Source organism: Chelonoidis abingdonii, chromosome 5 (genome assembly GCF_003597395.2).
Source record: "Chelonoidis abingdonii isolate Lonesome George chromosome 5, CheloAbing_2.0, whole genome shotgun sequence".
Taxonomy (NCBI): domain Eukaryota; kingdom Metazoa; phylum Chordata; order Testudines; family Testudinidae; genus Chelonoidis; species Chelonoidis abingdonii.
Window position 1 is genome coordinate 33,012,637 of NC_133773.1, and position 26,669 is coordinate 33,039,305.

A 26,669-nucleotide genomic window follows, 5' to 3' on the forward strand; every position below is an offset into this window, starting at 1 on the left:
TGCCCGAGAGAAGTACCCAGGGAAGAAACCTTCTATCAAGTGGTTCACACCAACCCCAGGGCCCTGGGATTGGGACCTGGAGTAGAGGGCGAGCGCCCAGGCCTCCTCTCGCCACTCCCTCCTCCAAGGCACTAGGGAGTGATTAAGAACTGGTTCAAGGCAACATATCGCCTGAACTACCCAGGAGACAGTAAACCGCGCGGCAGCCCAGAAGAACAGCAGTACCGGCAATTTGCCACACTACCCCAGAGAATAGAAAGCGCGAGACCCAGAGAACAGTACCGGCAATTTGCCACATTACTTTTTTGCCCAACAAGTTCTCATCTGTCTTTTCTTTCCCTGCCTCCTTCCCACCCCCCCACCCAAAAAAAATTTTTCATTGAAATCTGCAGATTTTTCTATTCACTTGCCCTGTGGGGTTCTGGAATTCATCAATTTGTGTCAATTTTTTCATATATTTTAATTTCTTTAGCCTTTCTTTTAACCTTTAACCTTTGAAAGAAATATATCCTACAGAAAGAGATCACAGCAATTCCCTCCCAATCGTCTATTATGTCTTGAATCTTAAAAAGGGGTGTGAATTTTGTAAGCTAAATTGGCTTTAAAGTAGAAATTAGGGCTGTCGAGATTAAAAAAATTAATAGTGATTAATCACGCTGTTAAAAAAATGAGCACCACTTAAATATTTGTGGATTTTTTTCTACATGTTTAAATCTATTGATTTCAATTACAACAGAGAACACAAAATGTACAGTGCTCACTTTTGTTTTTTACAGTGCAAATATTTTAAATCAAAAATAAAGAAATAATATTTTCAATTCATCTAATACAAGTACTGTAGTGCAATCTCTTTATCATGAAAGTTGAACTTACAAATGTAGAATTATGTACAAAAAAAAGCTGTACTCAAAAACAAAACAATGTAAAACTTTAGAGCCTACAAGTCCACTCAGTCCTATTTCTTGTTCAAACACAGAGAAACAAGTTGGGTTATAATTTGTGGGAGATACTGCTGCCTGCTTCTTGTTTACAATGTCACCTGAAATTGAGTATCAGAGGGGTAACTGTGTTAGTCTGGATCTGTAAAAGCAGCAGAGAATCCTGTGGCACCTTACAGACTAGCAGACGTTTTGGAGCATGAGCTTTCGTGGGTGAATACCCACTTCGTCAGGTGAATACCCACAGACGTCTGCTAGTCTATAAGGTGCCACAGGATTCTCTGCTGCTTTTACCTGAAATTGAGAACAGGCATTCGCATGGCACTATTGTAGCCAGTGTCGCAAGATATTTATATGGCATCAGCGCTAAAGATTCATATGTCCCTTCATGCTTCAACCACCATTCCAGAGGACTTGCGTCCATGCTGATGACTGGTTTGGTTTGATAATGATTCAAAGCAGAGCGGACCAATGTACGTTCACTTCCATCATCTGAGTCAAATGCCACCAGCAGAAGGTTGATTTTCTTTTTTGATGGTTTCGCATGTAAGTGTTGCTCTTTTAAAACCTCCAAAAGCACACATCTTTTCTCTCTCGGATTTTGGATGGCACTTCAGATTCTTAAACCTTGAGTCGAATGCTGTAGCTATTTTTAGAAATATCAACTTGGTACCTTCTTTGTGTTTTGTCAAATCTGCTGTGAAAGTTTTCTTAAAAAGAACATGTGCTGGGTCATCATCCAAGACTGCTAAAACATGAAATATATGGCAGAATGTTGGTAAAACAGAACAGGAGACATACAGTTCTCCCCTAAGGAGTTCAGTCACAAATTTAATTAACACATTTTTTTTAATGAGCATCATCAGCATGGAAGCATTTCCTCTGGAAACGTGGCTGTGGCATGAAGGGGCATACGAACATTTAGCATGTCTGGCACATAAATACCTTGCGACACAATCTACAAAAGTGCCACGCGAACGCCTGTTCTCACTTTCAGGTGACATTGTAAATAAGAAGCAGGCAGCCTTATCTCCTGTAAATGTAAACAAACTTGTTTGTCTTAGCAATAGGCTGAACAAGGAGCAGGACTGAGTGGACTTGTAGGTTCTAAAGTTTTACATTGTTTTATTGAATGCAGTTATGTTTAAAAAAATATATACTTTTTTAAGTTGCACTTTCACCATAAAGAGATTGTACTACAGTACTTGTATGAAGTGTACTGAAAAATACTATTTATTTTGTTTGACATTTTTACAGTGCCAATATTTGTAATAAAAAATAATGTAAAGTGAGCAGTGTCTACTTTGTATACTGTGTTGTAATTGAAATAAATATATTTGAAAATATAGAAAAACATCCAAAACTATTTAAAGAAATGGTATTCTATTATTGTTTAATGGTGTGATTAATCATGTGTTTAGTTTTTTTAATCGTTTGACAGCCCTTTTTAAAACTATTAACTATCAAGGAAGAAACAGTGGATGTATTATGTTTGTGCTCTGTGATAACTCTGTTATAACTGTTTAAGGTAATACTTCCAAATAAACTAACACTTTCCTACCAAAATATGGCAACTAGGCTGACACTGATTTTTGTATAATATGCCTGGCAGGGGCAGAGCATTCCTCTCATTAAAAATAGCAAGATCAGTGTTTGGTGAATTTTGATATGTTCTTGGAAAGTATTTTTGTTTTTGAAAGTGTGTTTCATATTACAGAAAGCTGTCAGAAAGGTAAGGTATGTTGTAGTGAAAATTAAGCATGGAGGCTTCTCTAATACAGGTAGTCTCCACTATTCACAAAAATGTTTCTTTAGTAACAATTTTAAAGGTGACAGTTCCTTGGTGTTTTGAATTTATCTGGTATCAGAGTAGCAACTGTGTTAGTCTGTAGCCGCAAAAAGAACAGGAGTACTTGTGGCACCTTAGAGACTAACGCATTTATTGGATCATAAGCTTTCGTGGGCTACAGCCCACTTCATCAGATTCATAGAATAGAATATATAGTAAGAAGATATATGTACATACAGAGAACATGAAAAGGTGGAAGTTGCCATACCAACTCTAGAGGCTAATTAATTAAGATGAGCTATTATCAGCAGGAGAAGACAGAAACTTTTGTAGTGATAATCAAGATGGCCCATTTCAGATAGTTGACTAAAAGGTGTGAGGATACTTAACATGGGGAGATAGATTCAATTTGTGTAATGACCCAGCCACTCCCAAATTCAAGCCCAAATTAATGGGGTATCTAGTTTAATTGTATCAAATTAATGGTATCACCCACAACTATTTCACATTTGGGGACAACATATACCTTCAGGTCAGCAGCACTGTGATGGGTACTCGCATGGCCCCACAGTATGCCAACATTTTTATGGCTGACTTAGAACAATGCTTCCTTAGCTCCTTTCCCCTAATGCCCCTGCTCTTCTTGTTCTACATTGATGACATCTTCATCATCTGGACCCATGGAAAAGAAGCCCTTGAGGAATTCCACCATGATTTCAACAGTTTCCATCCCACCATCGACCTCAGCCTAGACCAGTCCACACAAGCGGTCTATTTCTTGGACACTACTGTGCTAATAAGCGATGGTCACAAAAACACCACCCTATACCGGAAACCTGCTGACCACTATACTTACCTACATGCTTCCAGCTTCCATGCAGGACACACCACATGATCCATTGTCTACAGCCAAGCTCTAAGATACAACCACATTAGCTCCAATCCCTCAGACAGAGACAAACACCTACAAGATCTCCATCAAGCATGCTTAAAACTACAATACCCACCTGCTGAAGTGAAAAAACAGATTGACAGAGCCAGAATAGTACTCAGAAGTCACCTAGTACAGGACAGGCCCAACAAAGAAAATAACAGAACACCACTGGCCATCGCTTTCAGCCCCCAACTAAAATCTCTCCAGCGCATCATCAGAGGTCTGCAGCCTGTCCTGAAAGATGATCCCTCACTTTAGCAGATCTTGGGAGACAAACCAGTCCTCGCCACAGACAGCTCCCCAACCTAAAGCAGATACATTGCAAAAGATGTATAATGCGGCTATATTCAGTGTATGCCAAGATATTTACAGTTCTCTAAAATAAATAGGCATTCTTTTTGTCACTAGCTGATGAAATGTTGAGATGCTGTGTGTCCAGATTCTAAAATTGCTATTGGTGTATTCTTTTCATCAGAGAGGCTCGTGGTGACTGCTGAACACTGTGAAAAGAGTCTGGAAGATTTGCTGCGAGAGAGGAAACCTTTGAGGTACAGTATCAGGGAAAACATAGGGAGAGAACACACTAACCAAAAGCTTTAGATACCTTATTTAAAGTGTAGACACAAATTTTCTTTAACAAAAACAAACTAACTACTTTTATAAAGACATATGAATTTAATACTTACTTTGGCTAATATTTAACCCTTAAAGCACTGTCTTCCAGACTGCCAGACTTAACACTTGCTTAGGAGGGTTTGTGTATATTTCTTCAGACTCTAAAAAGTGAAGAATTTTAAAGAGAAATGTTTAAAATTAAGAAATACTTTTCTGCACACTAAACCTTGTTTTCATTTTAATAAGTGCTGTTTGGAACAGAGTGAAAGTTAAGAGAGAGGATTAGCATTTACATAAAAATCAAAATGTAAAAACAGTGTTTACAAAAATTTGGCAGTTGAGGTTTACACTTCTGACACAACGCAAAAATTTTCACAATACATTTCTACACAAGTAATACAAATGCAAGTGTGTGCAAAAACTCACAATACACTTCTAATGTGAAGTTCTCCATCAAATTTGGTCCTTGCAGATACTAATGCATTCCATGGTCATTACTGTGGCTCTTATTGCAAATTTAAAGTTGTAATTACTGTAAGGAAAGAAGTATTGTTGTTAGTGGTTTCAGAAGAGCATATTTTAGGTAAGGTACTATCCAGATATGTTCCTATGACTTAGCACAGGGGTCAGCAACCTTTCAGAAATGCTGTGCTGAGTCTTTATTTATTCACTCTAATTTAAGGTTTCGCGTGCCAGTAATAAATTTTAATGTTTTTAGACGGTCTCTTTCTCTACGTCTATACTATATAACTAAAGTATTGTTTTATGTAAAGTAAATAAGTTTTTTATATCATTTAAAATTAAATTAAAATTAGAATTAGAACCCTCTGGGCCAGTGGCCAGGACCCAGGCAGTGTGAGTGCCACTGAAAATCAGCTGGTGTGCCACCTTCGGCGCACATGCCATAGGTTGCCTACCCCAGACTTAGCACATAAATCTGTCTTTATCTGTATATGTAGAAGGTTTATACACAACATGAAGACCGTGTTAGTAGCTCCCTAACAATTTCCTCTCTATTTATTATGTGAGTTAAGTAGTTTCTGTGGGCACTATGTGTCCATATTATATTTCCATAATAATTCATTGTTAACACTAAGGTTGCACAGTTAACCGTGCTGCTCTGTATCTGTGACAGTAAAGAATAAACTTTTCCCTTTGTGCATACCAATAAGAATTACAATACAGTATTTACATACTAAATACTAATTCTCAACTATTATTATACAGTTTTTGGTACTCTGTAAGGTAACATAACATGATATCTAAAGATAGCACAATATCTGAAGACTGCATTTTAAGGAGCAAAGTTAAAGGTTGAAAGTTAAGGTTCTACATTCATACTATACCTGTATATATGCTGTGTATTCATATGGGGCCTGATCCAATGCCCATCAAAGTCAGTAGGAAACTTTCCATTAACTTTGGTGGGCTTTGGATCAGTCCCTTTCATACTCCTATGAAGCTTTAGAAATAATTAAAGCAGGAGAACCCCCTCCCCTTTACCTTGCTCTACTATACCACTTTCTCAAGGTCCTCTCAAAAATGTATGTTTTAGTGTGGGATGTGAGGGAGCACTGATTGACTACTGCCTCTTGGCTAGTTTTGAGAAAAGTCCACTTAAAATAAAATAGCTGTTTGTTTTGGATTAAATAATAAAAAGATGGCTGTACAAAGGTGCCTTTGCAGTTAATTTTACAATAACCCCAGCAACAATAAAACAGTCGTTCTAACAACTTCCTCCCAGCCCTCAAAAAAAAAAAAAGCCACCTGTTTTCCCTCCTTTTAGGGAAATAGCCTCAATCTTCTCTAAAAGTCTTCTTAATTAAATAATATCTTTTGCGGCAGTGGCTCCTGGCTCATTTGCTTGTGCAATGCATTTCTCAAGCCCCCGACTACTGTTCGTTTTTATAGTACTTGAAGATATCTTAGGTGTCTTAGGGAATTAAAAATGATGTACTAACTTTGTCAGTTGTTATGGTTTGTCTTTACAGCAAGCAAAGTTATTCATCCTCAGTAATGACTAACTGCATTAGTATTCAGAATTTCAGCCACTTTTTGCTGTGGCTATGTCCCAAAAGTGGGAGAAATTTGTGTGGTGATTTTTTTGTTTGGTTGGTTTTTGTTTTTTTTTGAGTGGGGAGGAAATATGATGTTGGGTTTTGGATTTTTTTTCCATTTAACACAAAAATGCTGAAAAGCTTTTACTGAGATGTTAAAATAAATCCGAGTTCAGGTATTGAAACTTATTTCAAAAAGAATTTTTAAAGAAATAACGAGCATATGAAATGGAAAGTAATTGCTATGTCCTCAGTATAGTAGGTGCTACTGCTGCAGTTGATAACTTATCTTTTAGTTTCTATTACATATGCTATGCTTCTCTTCAAGCAATGTTTCCAGTGAGACTAAGACAACTATTTCCCCTCTACTTGTCTTTTGTGAGACCCATGAATAGCCAGAAATAATTTGGACAGGAGCAATTCCCAGTTATTTGATCTGTCTATGTCTGTTAGCTTTGTAGAGAACTGTTTGACTTTTTCTAAGTATTCTTATTGCATTAGTCTATGATAGCAGAGCAGGTTTAATACCCAGAGCTGATGTGTATGCTATTGTAATTGATTTAATAAACTGTTTATGGAACTGAGAAGCTGCTCTTACAGTTTCTAGATTAGTTTTTCCCACACTTGCCTTTGCACCTGTATCACAAGTTGATGTAAAGTCAGCAAGAAATCTTCTGTTAGGTTAGTGCTGAAATTCAAGACATACCATTGTGGACTGTCCAGCTTTCCATATTGCAAAACAGGTTGTCCAGCTGTCTGGTAGTTATTTGCAGTTAATTATCTAAAGTCATGCATCACTTATGGCACACATTACTTACAGTCTGTTTTACGTTTTTTCTTTTAAAAGTGAACAAGAGCATTCTTCATGTTTGAAGTTAACTATACTCAAAGTTTGACCAGGACCTCTTACCTATGGGTGGGTTCGTCAGAATTAATAGTTTTTTGGACTCCTGGACTCTGCTCTGCTGTGGGATAAGCCCACTGTGGTAACTACTTGTACTGGGAAATGGGAGTATGGAGCCACTGCTGCTGGCCCTGGGGCTGGCCACGCTGCTGGACTCATTCAGTTCTCTCCATTTCACACAGAAAAAGTTATTTCCAGAACCTGGAAGATCAGAAATTTAATTCCCATTTTAAAGAAGAGTTTAAATGATGCAGGGCTGCCTGCAAATTGCTGATACTTTCCACCACTGCATAATGGCTCAGGCCAGACTCTGTCAGGAGATAGAGACAAAACTATCCCTTCCATGCCTGAGAGACAAATTAAAACTATCTCAGTGTTATTAGTCATGGGGAACAGTGCAGGCAGTGCCAGGAATCGATGCATTCCCAAAAGAACAACATTAAATTGCATTTATGACAGCATTTCCGTAGAATGTGGGCAGCATGGCTACACAGGCCCTTGAGGCACTAGAAAAAGCCAGGCAGATGTTTGTGCATGTGCACCATACACACACGCACACGTTGTTGCCAGATACCTCCTAATGAAACAGAGCTAAAATTCTGAGAACCTCCTTCCTACCGCATATGGGCAAATACCTCACATCTTGCAACTTTCAGAATCTCCTTAGCAGAAGAGGAGAATAAATAACTTCCAACCGTGGATCAAGGTGTGAGTGGGCTTAGGAGATGAATCCTGTGCAAGTGGTCAAGAGTCCTCATGGCTAACTAGTGATGGATTCTCCAGCACTGACACTTTTTAAATCAAAATTGGATGTTTGTCTAAAAGACATGCTCTAGGAATTATTTTGGGGAAGTTCTATGGTCTGTGTGTTATGCAAGAAGTCAGACTGGGTGATCACAATGGTCCCTTCTGGCCTTGGAATCTATGAATAAACTGATCTCCAAATTTGTGGATGGGAAGAGAGTTTCCCTGGGGCACGTTGGCAGGAACGTGGCAATATTGTCACCTTTGAAGCACAGAGTTGGGATTGCGTGTTAGATTCCCATGCTTTTATGCTATAGGACTGCAGAGGTGTGGTCCAGAACGCTGATTGATGATGTTCCATCCTGTCTGTTTTTTCTATATTCTCTGCTTTGTCATATGTCTTGGGAGCCTGCTGTATTTTAAATACCAAAGCAGTTGTTCATCTCTAGAAAACATTATTAGTTCACCAGTATTGTTAACTGCTGAGTCACGAACTAGCCTGTTCCAGACTGTTGATTAGCTTTACCTGCTGTTGGGGAAGGTTGGTCTCCATAGCAATGACTGGAACTCGGGAGAGGGAGTTCAGTTCCTGGCTCAGCCACTGACACAGGGTGTGCTTAGATCAATCACTTTCTCTTTCTGGCCTCAGTTCCCCATCTGTAAAATGGGAGGCATAATCCTTTTTTCCATTCTTTATCTTTTCTGTTTGAGTCTGTTCTGCAGCATGGGTTGTCTTTTACTACGTGGCTATACGATGGGGCTTCCAGGGATTGTTGTATCATAAATAACAATCGGAAAGCTTGATAGAACTTTCATTTATAGTAGGAGCTGTAAATGTATATCCTAACTAACGTGAGTGTCCTAACTTCTGTTTAGCTCAGACACTCAGGTTACCTTTCCTAGACCTGAAGAAGAGCTTTATGAAGCTCAGGCTTTTGTCCCTTCCACCAACAGTAGTTGGTCCAATAAAAGATATTACCTCATCCATCTTGCCTGTCTTCTAAGCATCTGTAAAATGGGTTATTAGTCCAACTCATGCTCTCTCTCAAAATCTAATTAAAATAACCCTTATTTGTGTGGTAATAGTCCAGGTCCCTCCACTCTGAGGAGAGGAGGTGAAAAACTTAAAGATCATGCTGCATGGTGGGAGTAGAGATGGGAGAGAGTGCCATTTTCACACATTTGGGAACTCTTAGAATTCCTCTGCCGCTGCTTTGGAGTGGCCAGGCTTTGTGGAATTTTTGGGGTGGAGCCAGGTGCAGGAAGGTTTGGAGTTAGATCATCTACTCTCTTCAGTATTCTCCCTTGTTTACCATGGAAATATTCATATGGATAGTTCACCTGGAATTAATGCTATTTGAAGCAGCATTAATTCCTGTGAGTTCTCTTCCTGGCTGCTGTGATGAAGTCACATGGGATTCTGGTAAGCAGCACAGCTCCATTTGAAACTGTAGTGCCATAGGGAAGGTAAGCAACAGCAATGGTGCTAGTGACAGACATTGATGTGGGAGTCTCTGGTGACTTTCTTATCCTGGAGCATTTGGGCAGCCATGTCTCCTTTTTATGCCACACCAATTCTGTCATCTTGAGAGGACATGTACAAGTAGATTATTCTATGTAACCCATTCAGTTTCTAAGGACAGTGTCCATGGGCTTCTCAGTATGGGAAGGCATGATCTAGATAATAGTTTCTTGTTCACCTAATTGTAGTAACTTGCAGTGTAGTTTTCCTCACTGTAGCTTTAATTTTCTTAACAGATGCTAACACAAAATCAGTTTTGAGAAATATCTTCACGAGACATCTTAGGAACAGTTTTTTTTAAAGGGCCAGGCATTTGTGTACACAATAGTTGCACTCCTGATTTGCATGTGCAGAGATTCATAGAATCATAGAATATTAGGGTTGGAAGGGACTTCAGGAGGTCATCTAGTCCATCCCCCTGCTCAAAGCAGGACCAATTCCCAACTAAATCATCCCAGCCAGGGATTTGTCAAGCCTGACCTTAAAAACATCTAAGGAAGGAGATTCTACCACCTCCCATTCCAGTGCTTCACCACCCTCCTAGTGAGAAAGTTTTTCCTAATATCCAACCTAAACCTCCCCCACTGCAATTTGAGACCATTACTTCTTGTTCTGTCATCTGGTACTGTTGAGAACAGTCTCGGTCCATCCTCTTTGGATCCCCCTTTCAGGTAGTTGAAAGTAGCTATCAAATCCCCCTTTATTCTTTTCTTCTGCAGACTAAATAATCCCAGTTCCTTCAGCCTCTCCTCATAAGTCATATGCTCCAGCCCCCTAATCATTTTTGTTGCCCTCCGCTGGACTATTTCCAGTTTTTCCACATCCTCCTTGCAGTGTGGGGCCCAAACTGGACACACTACTCCAGATGAGACCTCACCAATGCCGAATAGAAGGGAATGATTACGTCCCTTGATCTGCTGGCAATGCTCCTGCTTATACAGCCACAAATGCCATTAGCCTTCTTGACAACAAGGGTACATGGTTTACTCATATCCAGCTTCTCGTTCACTGTAATCCCTAGGTCTTTTTCTGCAGAACTACTGTCTAGCCACTTGGTCTCTAGTCTGTAGCAGTGCATGGCATTCTTCCATCCTAAATGCAGAGACTAGGCCCTGAAAACTTGGCCCTAAGCATCTAGTGAAGTGCCTGTAACAATGCCTGTGTATGTAAGGGTTCTTGTGAATATACTTCTTAGATAGCTTCAAAATGAGCTAAACGAAATACCCTAAAAATCTGAAGGGAGAATGATAAAATTCCGAAGTCCATCAAGTTCTGTAAGGTCCATTCTCAACGTTGTTTAAAGCTTTATTAGATTTGTAAAGTTACTTTCTGCTTACCACCACTTTGATACCCAGAGGTGGCAAGTTAAGATATTAAAAGATGGGAAATTTAAAAAAAAAAAATTGAGCTATTTTAGAACTATTTCTTTGGGATCATTTTTCCAGACAATGTTAAAGAAACTTTAAGCAACACTTCATTGCTGTTATAATATGAGTTATGTGTATTTTTCCTTGCGTGTCATGCTTGAAGTAGTTTTATTTTTCATTCTTTGATGAAGTTGATCTGCACTTGTATTCTTAATAAAAAAAAGTGCCAACAAATGTAGCATTCAGACATTTAGCAGACTTCTGGCACCTTCAAAAGTGTTTCTAGATTAGTCTTAAATTTGTGACTGGGGTGGTCTACGCATATTTCTTTCTTTAATACAAAATAGTTTTCATATATTTTGAAAGTTATGGTTTAGAAAAACTACCAGCGAACCATCAGAGATACAGAGGGTATAGTATGTTGTACATGGACTCTTTGATAGGAAGCAGGCTGTGTCTGCAGCTGCTTACTAGCTTGGTGGAAAATATGATCTGAATGTCTCGGATGAGTAAGTTTTATTTGCCTTCGTGAAACTATTGTCTGCTCACTCAATTAGTGAAATTACAGTATGAAAGGTTCTGCAGAGAAAAAGATAATTTCCATATAGCTATGAATTTAAAAAAAACCTAGACTTACAGATGGGTGCAAGTCTTCTAAAGCCTGAAGCTTTCCTATGGTTGGAGTTCAAAAGCTGCACATGACCAGGACATCAAGGGATGCCTCTACTCTGTTTTGAATCAAGACAGTGGGCTCAAACTTTCCATGAGAAACCCATGTGCTATAATGAAAGTATACTGAACAAGGGTAGATGATGGAGTAGTAAAATGCACTAGCATTAATAGAATCTTTTAAAAAGTAGTTTCTCTCTTGCCATGTATAAGATACAATACTTTGGGGCATTTACTGTCTTCTGAGTTTTCCTTCTAATTCTTTGCCAGAGGTTTATTTCCAAAACAAAATGTATTTTAGTGAAAACATGATGTAAGAATAACATTAGTCAAGATTGTTTGTTCATTATCTAAAGTTAATTTTCTTAATATAGAAATCAAACACTTTTGTAAATAAAGAAATTGGAGTTGGAGCTAGATTGTAAAATATAATCAACTGTAGCATTCCGTCTATACAATAGATATATTTTGCATTTGTTCTTTTATGTGAACGGTTATGAATGTTAAATGATGACAGCAAAAAAGTAGTTTATGTGAGGTATTGAATACATGCCCAATCCTGTCCCATAGAAGTCATGATGCTTACCATTTCCTACAATGGGTGCAGTAACAAGCTGTGTGTGGCGTGTGCATATACAATTTACTATATGCCATGTAAGTTACACTTTTCTTACAGTCTAAACATGTCCTATGTGTGAACTATAGGGTTTCTCTGCACAGGCTTATATTCAGGGTATAGTTTTTCTTTCCTCACATGATAGAGGAACTAATACAAATATATAGTTTTTCTTCCGGCAACACATACTACAGTTGTATTTTTGACTTTAAAAAAAGTCATGGTATGTCTACCATATCTCTCTAATGTAAAATAATAGTAGGCATGGGTAACGCACGTTGCTGAATTCCTGCTTTCATTCTATTTTACCCTGTTCCCGTTACAGCTCCTCATAACTTTTTCTAACAAACTCCTTTTGTGCTGAAACTGTCGATGCCCAATTTTTGGGGAAGAAAAATTGGTCAGAATCAGTGGGACAATTTTTCATTCATTCAAATGTGGAGGAAGGAAAATATACTTTACGCTCCAGTGAGAAATTTTGAGCGGACAGAGTTTTAAACGGTACCTTCTCCAAAAATCCTAGCAGAGCAGCGCCATCCTCCTAAGGGGAGGTATCTTGATCCTGTTGACACATTTCTGCCACAGACTTTTTAAGGGTATACATAGAATCCCATTTAGTATAAGTGCGCATTTTATCCCCAGACTGCACATATAACCTTCCAATGAACATGAGCTACAGATGTCATAGAAAGCTGTTAGTGTTTTTCATCTTGATTCGTTGAGCTAATGGGTAATATAAACTTTGGATCTCAACTTGAGATCTCAAGAAGTGGTTAGTTTTCAATGCTTGTCATATTTTTTCTATATAGGTCATCTAGCATGTGGAACTGACCAATCCATTAAACTTAACACATTGTGTATGTTTTTCCTTTGTTTCTGTCGTCTTGAGCAAGTGGCAAGTTGGTGACTAGTATTAACTTGCAAGCTATGGTATCTTCTGAGAAGTGAGATCACAAAACATTACACACAGAAACACCATCAAATTTAGCGTCTCTTAGTAACTTAATGGACACACATTTTAAAATACGTCCTCCGATAACCTGAAATTTAACTCTGCCACCACTCTTTCTTTTGACTCATGAACCTGCTTTTGCTATTGTGTCTTGCTGTTTAAAATTAAGTGTAAATAGGTGCACGTACATTCCATTCTCTCACCTCCCTCTGAAAGTGGCCCCAGGATTTTGAGATTTTAAGTAAAGGGGCAGTATATCAGTCACCTTCTGCCTCGTCTGTCTGTGCTTTCTGCAGTGTATCCCCTCATATTGGGAACAGCCTCTTAATTAATGCGTATCTATCTTTCTCCCTCTAACCTCACCCCAAAAAAACCTTCTGAAAACCCATACCAGAGGGAACAGGAGCAGTATGATGGCCTCAGATTACTACTTTTGGTCACTGAATTTGTACCCATCCATGATTACTAATTGTAAATGCTTGTAGGGAAGTTCTGAACCCTTGTGAGTTTACATCAGCTCAGATCTTAAGTCTTCTGTGAATCTCAAAATAGGTCTGTCCCAGTTCTTCTGTAACACATTTTAATTCCCAAAAGTGTTTCTTGTGGTATTCCTCCCAGTTCTTTACCTATGTTTCTAAAATAGTATTCTAAATGGAGCACTAAATAGACAAATTAGGGATGAATCTATTTAGATATGTTAGCATACTCATGAGCCTCTCTAATGGTGTCTTAATCTGTGATCTTCTCATTTGTACAATTGCCTCCACTTTTCTTGGGTGCAGTCAAACTCCTTAGTCATTGTGTATCTGTTTGTTTGTATTTTTGCCAAAACATTGGGATCTATATCAATGTGATGTATTCTTTAACACATCTTGTCTGTTAAACACCTTATTAAATTCTTTAAGAATACCTTTTAAATCTGAATCAGTAGGTAAGTTGTTATGCATCCACTTGATCACCTGCACTTGCAGTCTGTTCTTCAACCAAAGCACATGGGACTTCCTGTTCCACTAGTTCAAACTACAGAGTAGCATCTGTCGTGCCTGCATGCCATTTCACATAGGTTCAATTTTGAGCCTGCCAGGTGCACCAAGCTTATCTTTTAATCTTTAATGTTGGGTGGTCGGTGACATTAAAAGAACAGAAAGGTTACAAAGTCAAGTTCTCAAAAATTAGGAAATGACAGAGAATAAAGATTGTGCATTTATCTTTTTTTATTATTTAAGGTTGTACTTGTCTTTATTTTATTTGATTTTAGCTGCCTTTATTAAAGAAAATAAAAATTATTGTCTTCTAATGCCTTTGGTCTACAGTGAGTCCACCAGGCCTGTTCTTTATGACGTACCCCTTTTCTTTATACTAACATCAAATTAAGCTTGAATGGTATAGCAGTTGTGAAGGCAGTAGGGATTTGAAAGAGAAATTATTGGAATAAGTTTAAACTTGAAATTATATTCAGCTATTTAAATGTGTTACATTAAAACAAGACTTCCAGTGCATAACCCTGGCGGCCTTCTATGACAGCACTCTTTCATTTACTCATGGCTTTTCCTTTGATTAAGTAAATATAATCCTTCTGGCCTTGGTATAAAGAAAGAAGCTGTGCTAAATTAACCATGGCATAGTAAAACAGATTTGGTGATTTTTCTTGAAGAGGCTGCAGCAAAGGCTGCAATTGGTAACTGTATACAATATTTTTTCTCCCCCCTCCCCTTCTCTCAAGGAAAAAAAGAGATGGTTGTAGGGAGGCAAGAAAAATAGTGATGGAATTAATCAGCAATTTCCTGGCAGGAAATCTTTTTGAAAAGTAATAACTTTGGTTGGCTGATGCAAGTAATACTAAGGTTTGCTGTTTTAACAGTTTCACAGCTGAATAAGCATATGGCCTCCTCTTAGTAGCATCTCAGTTCTAAAATTTAAATCTTTTGAGTGGTCTTTGGATATTCATTCAGCTGAAGAGTAACCAAGGACAAGTATTTTTTTTTATTGTTATGGTTTCTGATAACTGTCCTTATTGGTTCACTGTGGCAGTCTTGATGCTGAGCAGTTATTACTATTCCTGTTCCTTGATGCAGACAGCCAATATTTTATAATATCATTTGAGCTCAACTATTCACTTGAGGAGAGAGAGAAGGAAACTACCACTTTTTAAACTTGTAACACAAAATATTATGATGGTTGGAGGTAACTGGATCATGTTTTATTGCCTTAATTGGGAAATAACATAATAAACCACACTTGATGCTGACACAAGGTATTAGCCAAACTTGTAGGTAGTGTTAGTGTAAGGTATTTCTCCCAATTATAGTTCTCCTCATACTTGGAAGAATGTAGTCATTTGTGATAATCCTATATGGATGTTTCACCTATTATACATTAGATTAGATTTACAATGTTGTAAGACTTGACATCTGATGTGTACTTAATACTGTTGAAGTTTTATCATCAGTGGTGAAATAGAAATAATAGACCAAAACCTCTTCTGTTACATGGCTGTGACTTTGATTGATCTCAGTGAGATTTGCACCCATGTAACTAAGAGCGAGATTTTGGCCCACAGGGAGCTCCTCCTGGGATCTGGTCTCTTCCTTCTCTTTTCCTTCCCCCTCCTTAAATTCAGTGATCTTGACTTTTTTTCACTGCCTTCTCAAAATGAACTTAATACGCAGAGATGTGAGAGTACCAGCAAAAGTCATCCTCTTCCATATGTAACTTTGGGTCAGTCAGTGAAAATGTCCAGACACTATGGGTGCTTCAGAATCCTGGACCCTTTTATGAAACTGCATGGAAGTCACAAGGACACACTAATTCCAAAGCACGATTTCAATTTTTGTACATATACAAAATAGTGTCAAAAGAAGGTGAAGATTGCTTATTTTTCATCTTTACTGCTTCTTATAGTGGGTCTTTGTCTCTTTGCTCCCAAACTTTGCCATTCAAACTGCCAAAAAACAAACAAACAAACAAAACAAATCTCTCAACATTTCGTTTGTATCAGCTTAGTCTTTATCTCCTACATTGAGCCCTTTGGGTTCATATGGGCCACAGGACTTATTTCTACATTGACCGTCTTTTCTCAATTGTCCTAATATAATGATGCTGTTCTTCTCTTGATGGTGAACTTTGTTCTCTTGGTAATGAGGGTATAGTGTGGTGGAGCTCTTGTCAGCAAAATGGGAATAGGTAGTTTTGCACCTATTTGTGGCTGTGTATTCTGAATACAGTACATCAAAACTTCTTATAAACTTGTCATTCCACTTTGGTTTCTGCTGATCTTTTAATAGCTTGGGGTTGTTTATTCTTTATAACCTCACTAATGGCTTGAGATGGAATTGCAGATACATTGTGCACTCTGGAATGCCCAGTATTCCTTTAAGTAATACTTCACCGTCTGCAGCATTTCCGATTCTTGCTACCTTATTGTGAGTCTCGTGATATTTGGTGCTTTTGAAAAGCTTCTAGAGTTATTTGATCATGTGAGAATTTCTGCTCTTATTTTATTTTGTTAGTTTCTAGTTCTCTTGGTTGTGAAGAAAAGCTTGAAAACGTGAACCCTGAAAACCTTGCAACTCAATGGTATTTGTTTTTGACTTAACAACCATAAGATTTTTCATGATTTTAGGGGACTGATTCATTATTTTTGAATACTTGTGATTGGCAGTAGTGATTCTGTTGCTTTGTATTCCAGCAGTACAAAATTATGTGAATGTATTTTTTCACTCATAAGACTTATGCTATAAAATCAAAAGCCTTGTTTATTTTTCTGAGACCCCCAAATTAAGTTAATTTAAGCTTAATCTGGGCCAGTTCTTCTTTTAAATTCTTAAGTAGGATTTAGGTGCCTAATATTAGGCACTGAAGTTTGAAACTGTATCAACAGCATGTTACTCTGATAATTGTACTTTTAAGAGCAGGGCTAATATTTATAAAATAACTGAAAATGGTTATGACTTGTGACTTTCTCCCTGATGTCATTTGTCAATTTTGTCTTCCGCTGACTTTTTGAAAACTGTTCTACAGTCAGAAAGTCCACTAATGCCTCTGGGATTTCTAGGTGCAGATTGGACTTAATTTTCAAATGTGTATGTAATTTTAGCATTGAATAAAAATAAGAGATTAATAGGTGCAGGCAAGCACTGTACAGGCTTCCCTCCCCACAGAACCTGAGGCTTGTCCTTCAAAACCTCTGCTATCCCAGTATTAACCTCTCATAAGACTGCTAATTGTACCAAGTTGTGTGGTGGTTTTGTTTTGTGGGCAGATGCCCACTAGGGACTACAAGGGAGATCACAAGTCTTATTTTTACTGACGACCTCAGTTGAGATACAGAATTCTGAGCTTTATAAGTAAATGGCTAGTGCATTACAGCACAGTGTGCCTCATAGCCTTCGCACTGGTGAATAGGTCTAGTTGTCAGGGCCAGGACAGACTACAAATGAGACTCCTCAGAGTCTGGGAATCTGTGTGGCGTTTAATTTTTCCGATAAGAATATTCTTGTTTTAAAATCAAACTTTAACCACAGTCTCCCTGGTAAACTTATCCTGGCGATTGAAAGTATTAAAGAGAATTGCTGTGTTTGCTTGTGGGTTGTAATCAAATCATGATGGAGACCATGCCAACAACATTAACTCTAAAATGTGCAGGCCTAGTAGATGTACTTATATTTTGATTTAGTTAAAGCCCATAATAAAATAACCTATACAATGGGGTGAACCCCTGACCCTCTTCGATGGTAGTTCTGCTCTTCTGTCACTAGTTTACTCTCTTTGGAGGGGCAGAGTTCAGGAGGTTGTGAGAGGTCTGTATGGCTCTCGTTTCCGTTAATGAAATGGTGTCCATGTGAAGCGTGAGGTATGTTAATAATCCTAGTTAAATTTAGCTGCTTGTTATATGTTCAGGTGTCATTACATGGCTTTTTAGTGGGAAATTTTATTTTAATGTTATCTCCCCTGTTGTCACCTTCACATCCTGTCATATTAGTAATTTTTTTTTACTTAGGAATGCATAGACCAGCATCTGGTTTTAAGAGAGTTCTGTTTTTATCTAATTTTTCCATCTGGTGACCCTTTTGGCCTGAAAGCTTGTCTGTTGCATCATATTTGTTGGTCCAATAAAAAGTATCTTATTATTTTACCTTGTACATCTGGGCTGTCTCAGACTACAGCGTAGGACAAGTGGTTTGTCCCTAGTCAGTCAGTGGCAGAGTCAGGATCAGAAACTGTGAACATGGATCACAGGTATTTTTGCTCTAAGCACTAAACCACATGGCTTTGCAGATGTCATTAGGGTAATTCTTTATAAGGTGTATCTGTTGTTTTCCAAAGGACTTTATTCATTCACTTCCCTTTTTTTTATAAGATGAATGCTATAGACCCTAAAGAAACTCAAGGTGTTAAGCTTTAAAACTTCTGCTTTATAAGCAGCTAGGCCCATTAAATCATTCATAGTGACAATGGACTGAAGAAGAAAAATAGCTCATCTATTAAAACATCCTTAAGTACAGCATGCTATGTATTGGAAACAACTTTTCCTTTTCTAATCATACCTTTGTTCATTTTCCTGATGATTTACGTTAGCACTGAAATAATACTGAAGGGTAGGTCTGCCAGCTGAATGCTTCACAGCCTATGATGTGATTTCACTCATATAGACACTTAAACATTGCCTTCAAAGTCATGCTTATGCTTTTCAAAAGTGTAATAAAACCCAGCAGTATTTTGAATCTCAAGTGGTGTGAGCCAGATGAAGATGTGGTACACCAAATGCCCTTATGGTTAGGTTAGAGGCTTCCTGAGGGGTTTATAATAAAAACTTAATATTTTTTGTATTATATTCTGTCTGCTACATTCCCTTCCAGTTCATATAATTGATAATATAAATGCTTTCCAAACTAAATTAGCTATGCTTACCATCACAATCTCAGTGCAGCTTTTTTAATGAAATATATAATAAAGTGCTAAATAAAGGCATTCCCACCTGTATCAAACGCCTGTTGTTCTGTGTAGAGTTTTTTGTAATTTATTTACCCAGGAAGACTCCTGTCAGATGCACATCTGGTTTTCAACCAGGTCCTGCTTTTTATCTAATTTTCCAGCTTGGTTGATGAAGACATAAGGAGGTCAAATGACTTCCTCAAGGTCACATAGTGATTCAGCATCTCAGCTGGGATTAGAACCAGGCTGCTGTAACCATTGGGCCACACAAACTCTGTATTCTAAACTCCTCTACAAGAGGTGAACAAGTTAGTAGTCTATCTGCGTGGTATTCTATAAGCTAACTGCAAACTTCCCTTCCTATTGCTTATAGTTTTGCATGTGCTACATTAATGTCACATTAAGGACTTATTCACATTACAACAGTCACAGCCTCATCCTGTCCTATTCTTGGAGAAGATTCAAGTCTGTTGTGATCAGATCCCATGTGCTGCTAAGCTCCTGAGATCTGGGTGTAGTTAATGTCACTGTTCCTGCTCCAGGTCGCTCAGGCACCCTCCCTAGGTGCAGACCCTGTGGAACTGTGCAATTCTGCTACCTGACCCTGGAACCAGTGTCTCAATCCTCCCAACCCCCAGAGTTGCATACACATGTTCCTTTTATGTTCCTTCCTTTTATATCTGACTTAGAACAGCACTTCCTCAGCTCTTGTCCCCAGTGCCCCTACTCTACTTGCACTACGTTGATGACATCTTCATCATCTGGACCCATTGGAAGGAGGCCCTTGAGAAATTCCATCAAGATTTCAACAGTTTCCACCCCCCATCAACCTCAGCCTGGACCAATCCACACAAGAGATCCACTTCCTGGACACTACAGTACTAATAAGTGATGGTCACACAAACACCACCGTATACTGGAAATGTACTGACCTCTATACATACTTACATGCCTCCAGCTTTCATCCAGACCACATCACACGATCTATTGTCTTCAGCCAAGCCCTAAGATACAACCACATTTGCTCCAGTCCCTCAGATAGAGACAAACACCTACAGGATCTGTATCAAGCGTTCTTAAAACATCAGTATCCACCTGGGGAAGTGAAGAAACAGATTGACAGAGCTAGAAGGGTACCCAGAGATGACCTACTAATAGACAGGCCAAACTAAGAAAATAACAGAATGTCACTAGCCATCACCTACCGCTATGTAAGTGGATCAGAGGGAGTTCGAGCTCCCTTCTCCCAAATGAGGTTTTGGTGAAGAGTCATTCAAAGGAAAGGCCCAGCTGGCAAAAACCCATTGTTCAAGCCAAAGGAGCCAATTAATGCTGATAGCCCTTGATGGCTTTTTCACCACTTTCCAGACATAGCTTCACTATGTGTCGAGTTCCTGCAACAAAATGGATGATCTAATCCTCAGTGACTATTATGCTTACAAATAACATTAATAAAACCATATATAGTTCATAACCAGACACAGAGTTATTACCCAAACTGTCACAACAGTCATGACATTGTAACAGTGAAACTCATCGTAACCAATTACAAATAACATGATTTGGTTTGTGTCAACACACCATGTTTTCTGCTGTTTCAACCTTATATTTGCAGCCATGGGTAGTAGACTGCCTTAGTGTGTGTCTATCAATGCATTCTGACTAGCTATACCATAGTGCACTAGCCACTGCCAAAGAATATAGATATGGGGTTTTTTCCCAACCAACTCCTAATCCCACTAGGATTATGACAATCAGATGTGGCTGTTCTGCAGCGCCCAGTGTTCATCTATCTTGACAATGGTGTGAATGCTTTGTCTAGGAATAGGAAGTGCTGCTGAGAATCTTAAACTGGCCTGTGTCTTCTGATTATTACTGCCCAAAAATCATTGTAGCCCAGTTTGTATGCTGGGGCATCACATAAATGTGGGAGCAGACAGCTATGATAGGACTGAAAAAGAAAGGAGGTATATTTTTCAGTTAATGCTCTGAATATGCTTTTGCTAAGTGGTACAATGTGCAGGTTTCATATTCAGGCTGTCATTAACTTTCTTTTTAATTGTGCTTATGTGAACCTACAACCTGCTTATTATCATTCGGGCTTGCAAAAATATTTTCTTTATCTTGCTTTGGCTATTTATTTTCTCATGTCATTTTCTTTTCAACAACTTCACAGGTCTATCTCTTGAATCCATCTCTCTCAGAATTCCACTTGTATGATCACTAGTCCTTGTGGTCTAAGAATTCATAATACACATATTGAGGAATTTTTGTTTCAGCCTCTGAGCCATCTATGGTGCTGCCACTAGCTGTCAAATGTATTTTGCAAAATCCCTTTTCCCACTCCTGGGCAAAGCAATTGTTTTCTTTGTTAAAAAACAGTGGTATTTGAAATATCTTCTTGGAGGCTAGAACAATGGAATGTCACACAATAAAATGGACAGTGCTGGTAATATCAAATTACTGTTGTGAAACTGAATAGTAAAAAATAAATTGTAATAATGATAGCTGACACTTGTACAGTATCTTCCTGTAGAAAATAGCTTCAGATAATAGCTAAAGTAATAGGTCATCCTCTGAATAGTCAATTGCCAGAGACATGGAGGACTCAGAATAATGAGTGACTTGTTATAATTGCTGTTAGTTCGCATAGGAGTTGCTTTCTGCTCTAGCTTAGGGAGAAGCAGATGTTGACATTCTGGTCTTTAGGAGAACCTTTTTTTTTTGTTTTTGACAATGCCTGAAAATGCAGAAAAATTTAAGAGGTCCTTGATAACATCTTTCTAAAATGGACAAATGCACAGTGTTTTGTCCTGAAATGTAGAAGGTGAGATGTCCAGGCAAAGATCCTAACCATGTGTACAATCTGTAACATTCTTCTCTCTTTTTCCAAGGGGGAAGGCTTCTTGCTAAGATTGATAAGACCTATAGGAAAAGATAAGCACTCTGTGTCTGCCGCTTCTCATTCTATTTCATACTTCGATTTCAGTTTGTTTTTTTTAATCCTGACACAGCAGAGTTTAGAACTGTGCCTTGGTTCATGCCAAAGAAAAATGTTAGCCTCGACATTAATCAAGCAGTATCTCTCCCTCAACCCAAAATGTGACAAAAGAAGAATCTTGAATGTGGTCTGTACTCTGAAATGTTACCTGAGAAGGACAAATTCTCTGAGAAATGGATTACCCCATCATTTCCTTTGGAGTAGCACAAAAAGGCAAACCACTTCCAAAGCAACTGTTGCTTTAGTGGTTTAGTTCAGCATACTTCCAGGAAAGGTTCTCTTATCTCCAGTCTGTTTAAAAACCCATCAGATCAGAGGTCAGGCTAACTCCTGGGTAAAAATGGAAATGGCCTCTATAAATCTGTAATTGGATCCATTTGTTTTCTAATCATGAGGGTGGACACATTAATCATTAGGCGTAGTTTTTGACTTATCAATTCTGAAGGCTGTAATATAGTATTCATTTTTTTATTTGTCTTAAAAACTCTTCTTTCCCCACTCTAATTCAGCTCATTTATATTGCTTTTAAGAGCTTGCTAGTATGGATTTTTGGAGCTACTTGCTCAAGAGTGGGAATTTTTTTCCTCCTCCTAAAAAGGATTTCTGAGAGAACAGCTCCAGTAATCCCTGAACTCATTCTGCTGGTGTTCTGTACTGTTGATGTTACCCAGTTCAGTTTTCTTTATTTTTTGCTGTACTAAACATGGCACATCTTTTTAAGACACCAATTTCATTGTTAAATAAGCACAACTTTTAAGATCCATAATCCATTTTACTTCCAAGAAGCAAGGTTTCAAAGTAGGCCAAGGTGTTCAGTAACATCATACTTGTCTCTCTTATAGTGCGATGCCTAAGTGAAAAAAAGTTTTAAGGCATTCCAAAGACACTTTAGTTGTAGTTTGTGTTTTGACAATTTATCTTGTTGGTGTTAACATCTGTAATAGCCTTCTAAGCAAGAACAATACTTCGGATTAATTCTGAAATATTATTTTTACGTGGTTATAGAAGGTGGTAAATTCAAAAGCCTCTAAGTGTCTTAACATCATTAGCCCCATTGAAAGTCTCTTCCTTGCCCCCTTAGGAAAGTGAAACCATGGGTGACCTTCACCTGACACCCTGTCACATGGTGTTTAAAGGCCTACATATCTTAATTTATACATCTTCCATCCCCCCTTGCTAGTCCTTTATATATCCTCCTCCATGTGTGTACACACTTTAAGACTGCGGTTCTCAAACTATGGGGTGGGCCTCCCAGGGGCGCCATGGGAATGTGTTAAGGAAGGCAGGAGCTATGTGTGGGCTCTTTTTTTTTTTTTTTTTTTTTTTTAAAGAGCTCTGGCTGTTAGTCCCATGTGACTGGGGCTTGTGCAGAAGGGCTGAGAACACCTGGGAGGCAGGGATAAAGGAGACAACTGGAACTCCATTGTTCCGGGGCCAACAGCTAGAGCCCCCCATCACCTGGGCTCGGGCTCTCCCCAACACCCATCCCTCACTGGGAGGGGGTTCAGGCTATCCTTTCTCTCCTTTTCTTTCCCCCCCCTCCCCCCAATCACTCATCTGCAGGTAGCGGGGCTCTGGCTGTCAATCCCAGGGTGGGAGCAACAGCAGCAGAGATGTAAGGGCGGCAATGGGGCATTAAGTCTGCTGTGAAAAGTAATATTGACTTTTCACATTGCCACCCTTACGTCTGTGCTGCTGCTGACACGGCTCTGCTTTCACAGCTGGGTGCCAGTATATGTACTTTGAGAGGCAGAGGGCATAAATGACTACAGACACAAAGCAGGGAGGCCCAAACAAATTTGAGGACCACTGCTTTTAAGAGATACTGGGTATAGATCTTCATACTATGGTACTGCTTATTTCTTACCTGCTTTGATAAGCAATGAAGTGGTTGACAATGATATTAAAGTATCACACTTGCTAAGTAAGCATCCATTAAAATGCCTGGGGAAGTTTACACCATGGAGCTATTGTTTCAAATTCCCTGCAAATTTGGGCAGACTTTTCTTTATAAGTTACTCTTCTTTCATGTTTTGAAGCTTTCTCTATGTCTGTAATAGCTAAAGACTTTAGAACGGTGGTACTCTGGATAAGTCAGAGATTTGTCAGGCCCTTCTCCATCCTGAGAAAAACTGATGTAGCCTAAGTCATCTTATTCACTTGGAGCAAGTAAGTAAATGCTTACTATGGAATCAAATGTGACTAAAACCCATTGCCATGGAAGAGGTAATGCAAGATCAGTGGGATCTCCAGGTGGCAGTGTAAGTTGGGAGGGTGCAGCATGTGCACCCCCACAATGCTGGGACAGTTCCATTAGCACCTGTAGAGACTTGGAAGGACTCAAACCATTCTGAGGAGGTTAGACTCATCACTAGCCTGAAGAAGTTCTGTTGGGGAGCACAAGGACTGCTGTTGTGCCTGGCCCTATGTTGGTGCATAAAGTGCCTCTTCTACCCATTTGTCACTCATTTGCAATCATTTAAGTTTGCATATGATTGTCAGGCTAATAGCAGTTAAACTCAAATTATAGTGCTAATAACCACAAACAATACTTTTTCCTTAAGAAAGGTATCCGATATACACAGCATTAAAGTTTTGGTAATAGGGTATTTGTTTACTTACGGAAGATGTGCAGACTCTGTTTCTCAGTGACCATTGCACTGAGATGCTATGATGATAGCTGTTGGCTACTGGGAACCAGTGGAATTTGAATTGTTTTTTTTTCACCATTTAAAGGTTGATCAATATGAAAAGCAAATATGCCTGTAATTTTACATATACATTTTAAATCCATTTTGTCAGTCAATGAAACTGCAGAGATCAGGATGACAGACCTTTTCTTTTATGCTTGAAAACAACTTGGAGTCCGGTGACACTTTAAAGACTAACAGATTTATTTGGGCATAAATTTTTGTGGGTAGAAAACCTACTTCTTCAGATGCACAGAGTTTATGGATGTTTATCCATGCATCTGAAGAAGTGAGTTTTTTAGCCACGAAAGCTTATGCCCAAATCAGTCTGTTAGTCTTTAAGGTGCCATTGGACTCCTTGTTGTTTTTGTGGCTACAGACTAAGATGGCTACCCCTCTGATACCTTTATGTTTAATCATTCTGGAACTGGTATTTGATGACAGAAAAATCTGAAGACATTTTCAGGCATTGTTGGAGTAGTTTTGTGGCCATATTTTTACCCGTTCTGTGTGGTCACTCAATTAAAAAATGATAGGTGTGCAGCTGAGGCCCTCTAGTGTAACAATTGAGCATTGCTTTACTTAGGCAGATACCCATTTTAAGAAATTTATTTCAAATACTGTCATTCTAAGGCCCTTCCATTCAAAGGACCACTTTGTCCTACAGTGTGTCTGATGACCTGTTAAGAGAGACAAGGCAGGTGAGGTTATATTGTTTTTTTTATTAGACCAACTTCTGTTCATGAGAGAGACAAGCTTTTGAGTTCTTGACATCTGGGTGAGTTACTCTGAATAGTACTGCTAAATACAAGATGGAACAGATTGTTTAGCGTACATAATTAATACATTTTTCAAGGGACCATTCAAGGTGAAGTGGTTAGTTAACACCCCCCCAGTCGGAGGAAGGAAAGGAAGGAATGGGAAGCTGCTGGTGGGGGGGACGAGGGTTGTGTTAGTGGGTTTATATACATTGTTGTAATAAGCCATAAATCCAGCGTCTATTCAGTCCATGATTTTTAGTGTCTAGCAAAGTTATGAATTTAAGCGTCCAGGCTCATCTTTTAAAAGTGTTGTGCAGGTTTCCTTTGAGGATGAGAACTGATAGATCAGATATCGAGAGATCACTTTTGTGAAAAGATGTTCATGCACAGGTAATATGGTGTTTTTGTCTTTTATCATTTTCCTGTGTGAATTCATTTGAGAGCGTAATGATTGTCAGGTTTCACCCATGTAGTTGCTGTTGAGGTATTTAATACACAGTTTGAGGTAAACCACATGTTTTTATAGGCATGGTAGAAGCCATTGATTTTGAAAGGTGTATTGTGTGGGGTGTCGATAATTGTTGCAGTGAAGATATGTCTGTAGGTTTTGCATCTGTTGTTCTGACATGATCTGGTGCTGCTTTCAGTTGATGTGTCCTGGTCTATGGGGAGTTTGTTTCTGATGATGAGCTTGGAGAGGTTGGGGGTTGTTTGTTTGAAGGCCAGAAGAGGAAGTTCAGGAAAGATTTCTTTCAGGATGGGGTCTCCATCGAGTATGGGTTGTCACTGTTTGATTATACTCTGTATCGGTTCCAGTGTGGGGCAGTAGGTGACAACTAGGGGTAGGCAGTTGAAGGGGGATGTTTATTCCTTGTATGGAAGCAGGTTCTCGCAGGGTATTTGGGTGGCCTGTTCAATGGTGTGATCTGCTTCTCTGTGGATCATCCTTGTTTGGTAAAGGTGGTTTTGAATGTGTTACAGTGTATATCTTGGACTTTCTCCTCAGAGCATATTCTGTGGTATCCAAGTGCCTGTGTGAAGATAACAGATTTCTTTGGTATTTGTTCTGAAGCAGATCGTGGTGTCCAGGAAGTTGATGCTGGTATGAGAGTGTTCCAGAGATAGTTTAATGGATGCGTAGTTTAGTGGTTGTTGAAGTTGTGGTGAAAATCTATG

The 26,669-nt window shown here is 38.8% G+C and overlaps 1 protein-coding gene across 2 annotated transcripts in view; it reads left to right on the forward strand.

The window, feature by feature from the left end:
• Positions 1-26,669, forward strand: part of TBCK (TBC1 domain containing kinase) — a 173,901-nt gene that overhangs the window by 13,116 nt on the left and 134,116 nt on the right. For both annotated transcript variants that reach the window (XM_032794227.2, XM_032794228.2), the window contains exon 3: positions 4,137-4,209. In XM_032794227.2, the coding sequence (XP_032650118.1) occupies positions 4,137-4,209 (73 nt within the window). The remainder of the gene's footprint in view (positions 1-4,136; positions 4,210-26,669) is intronic.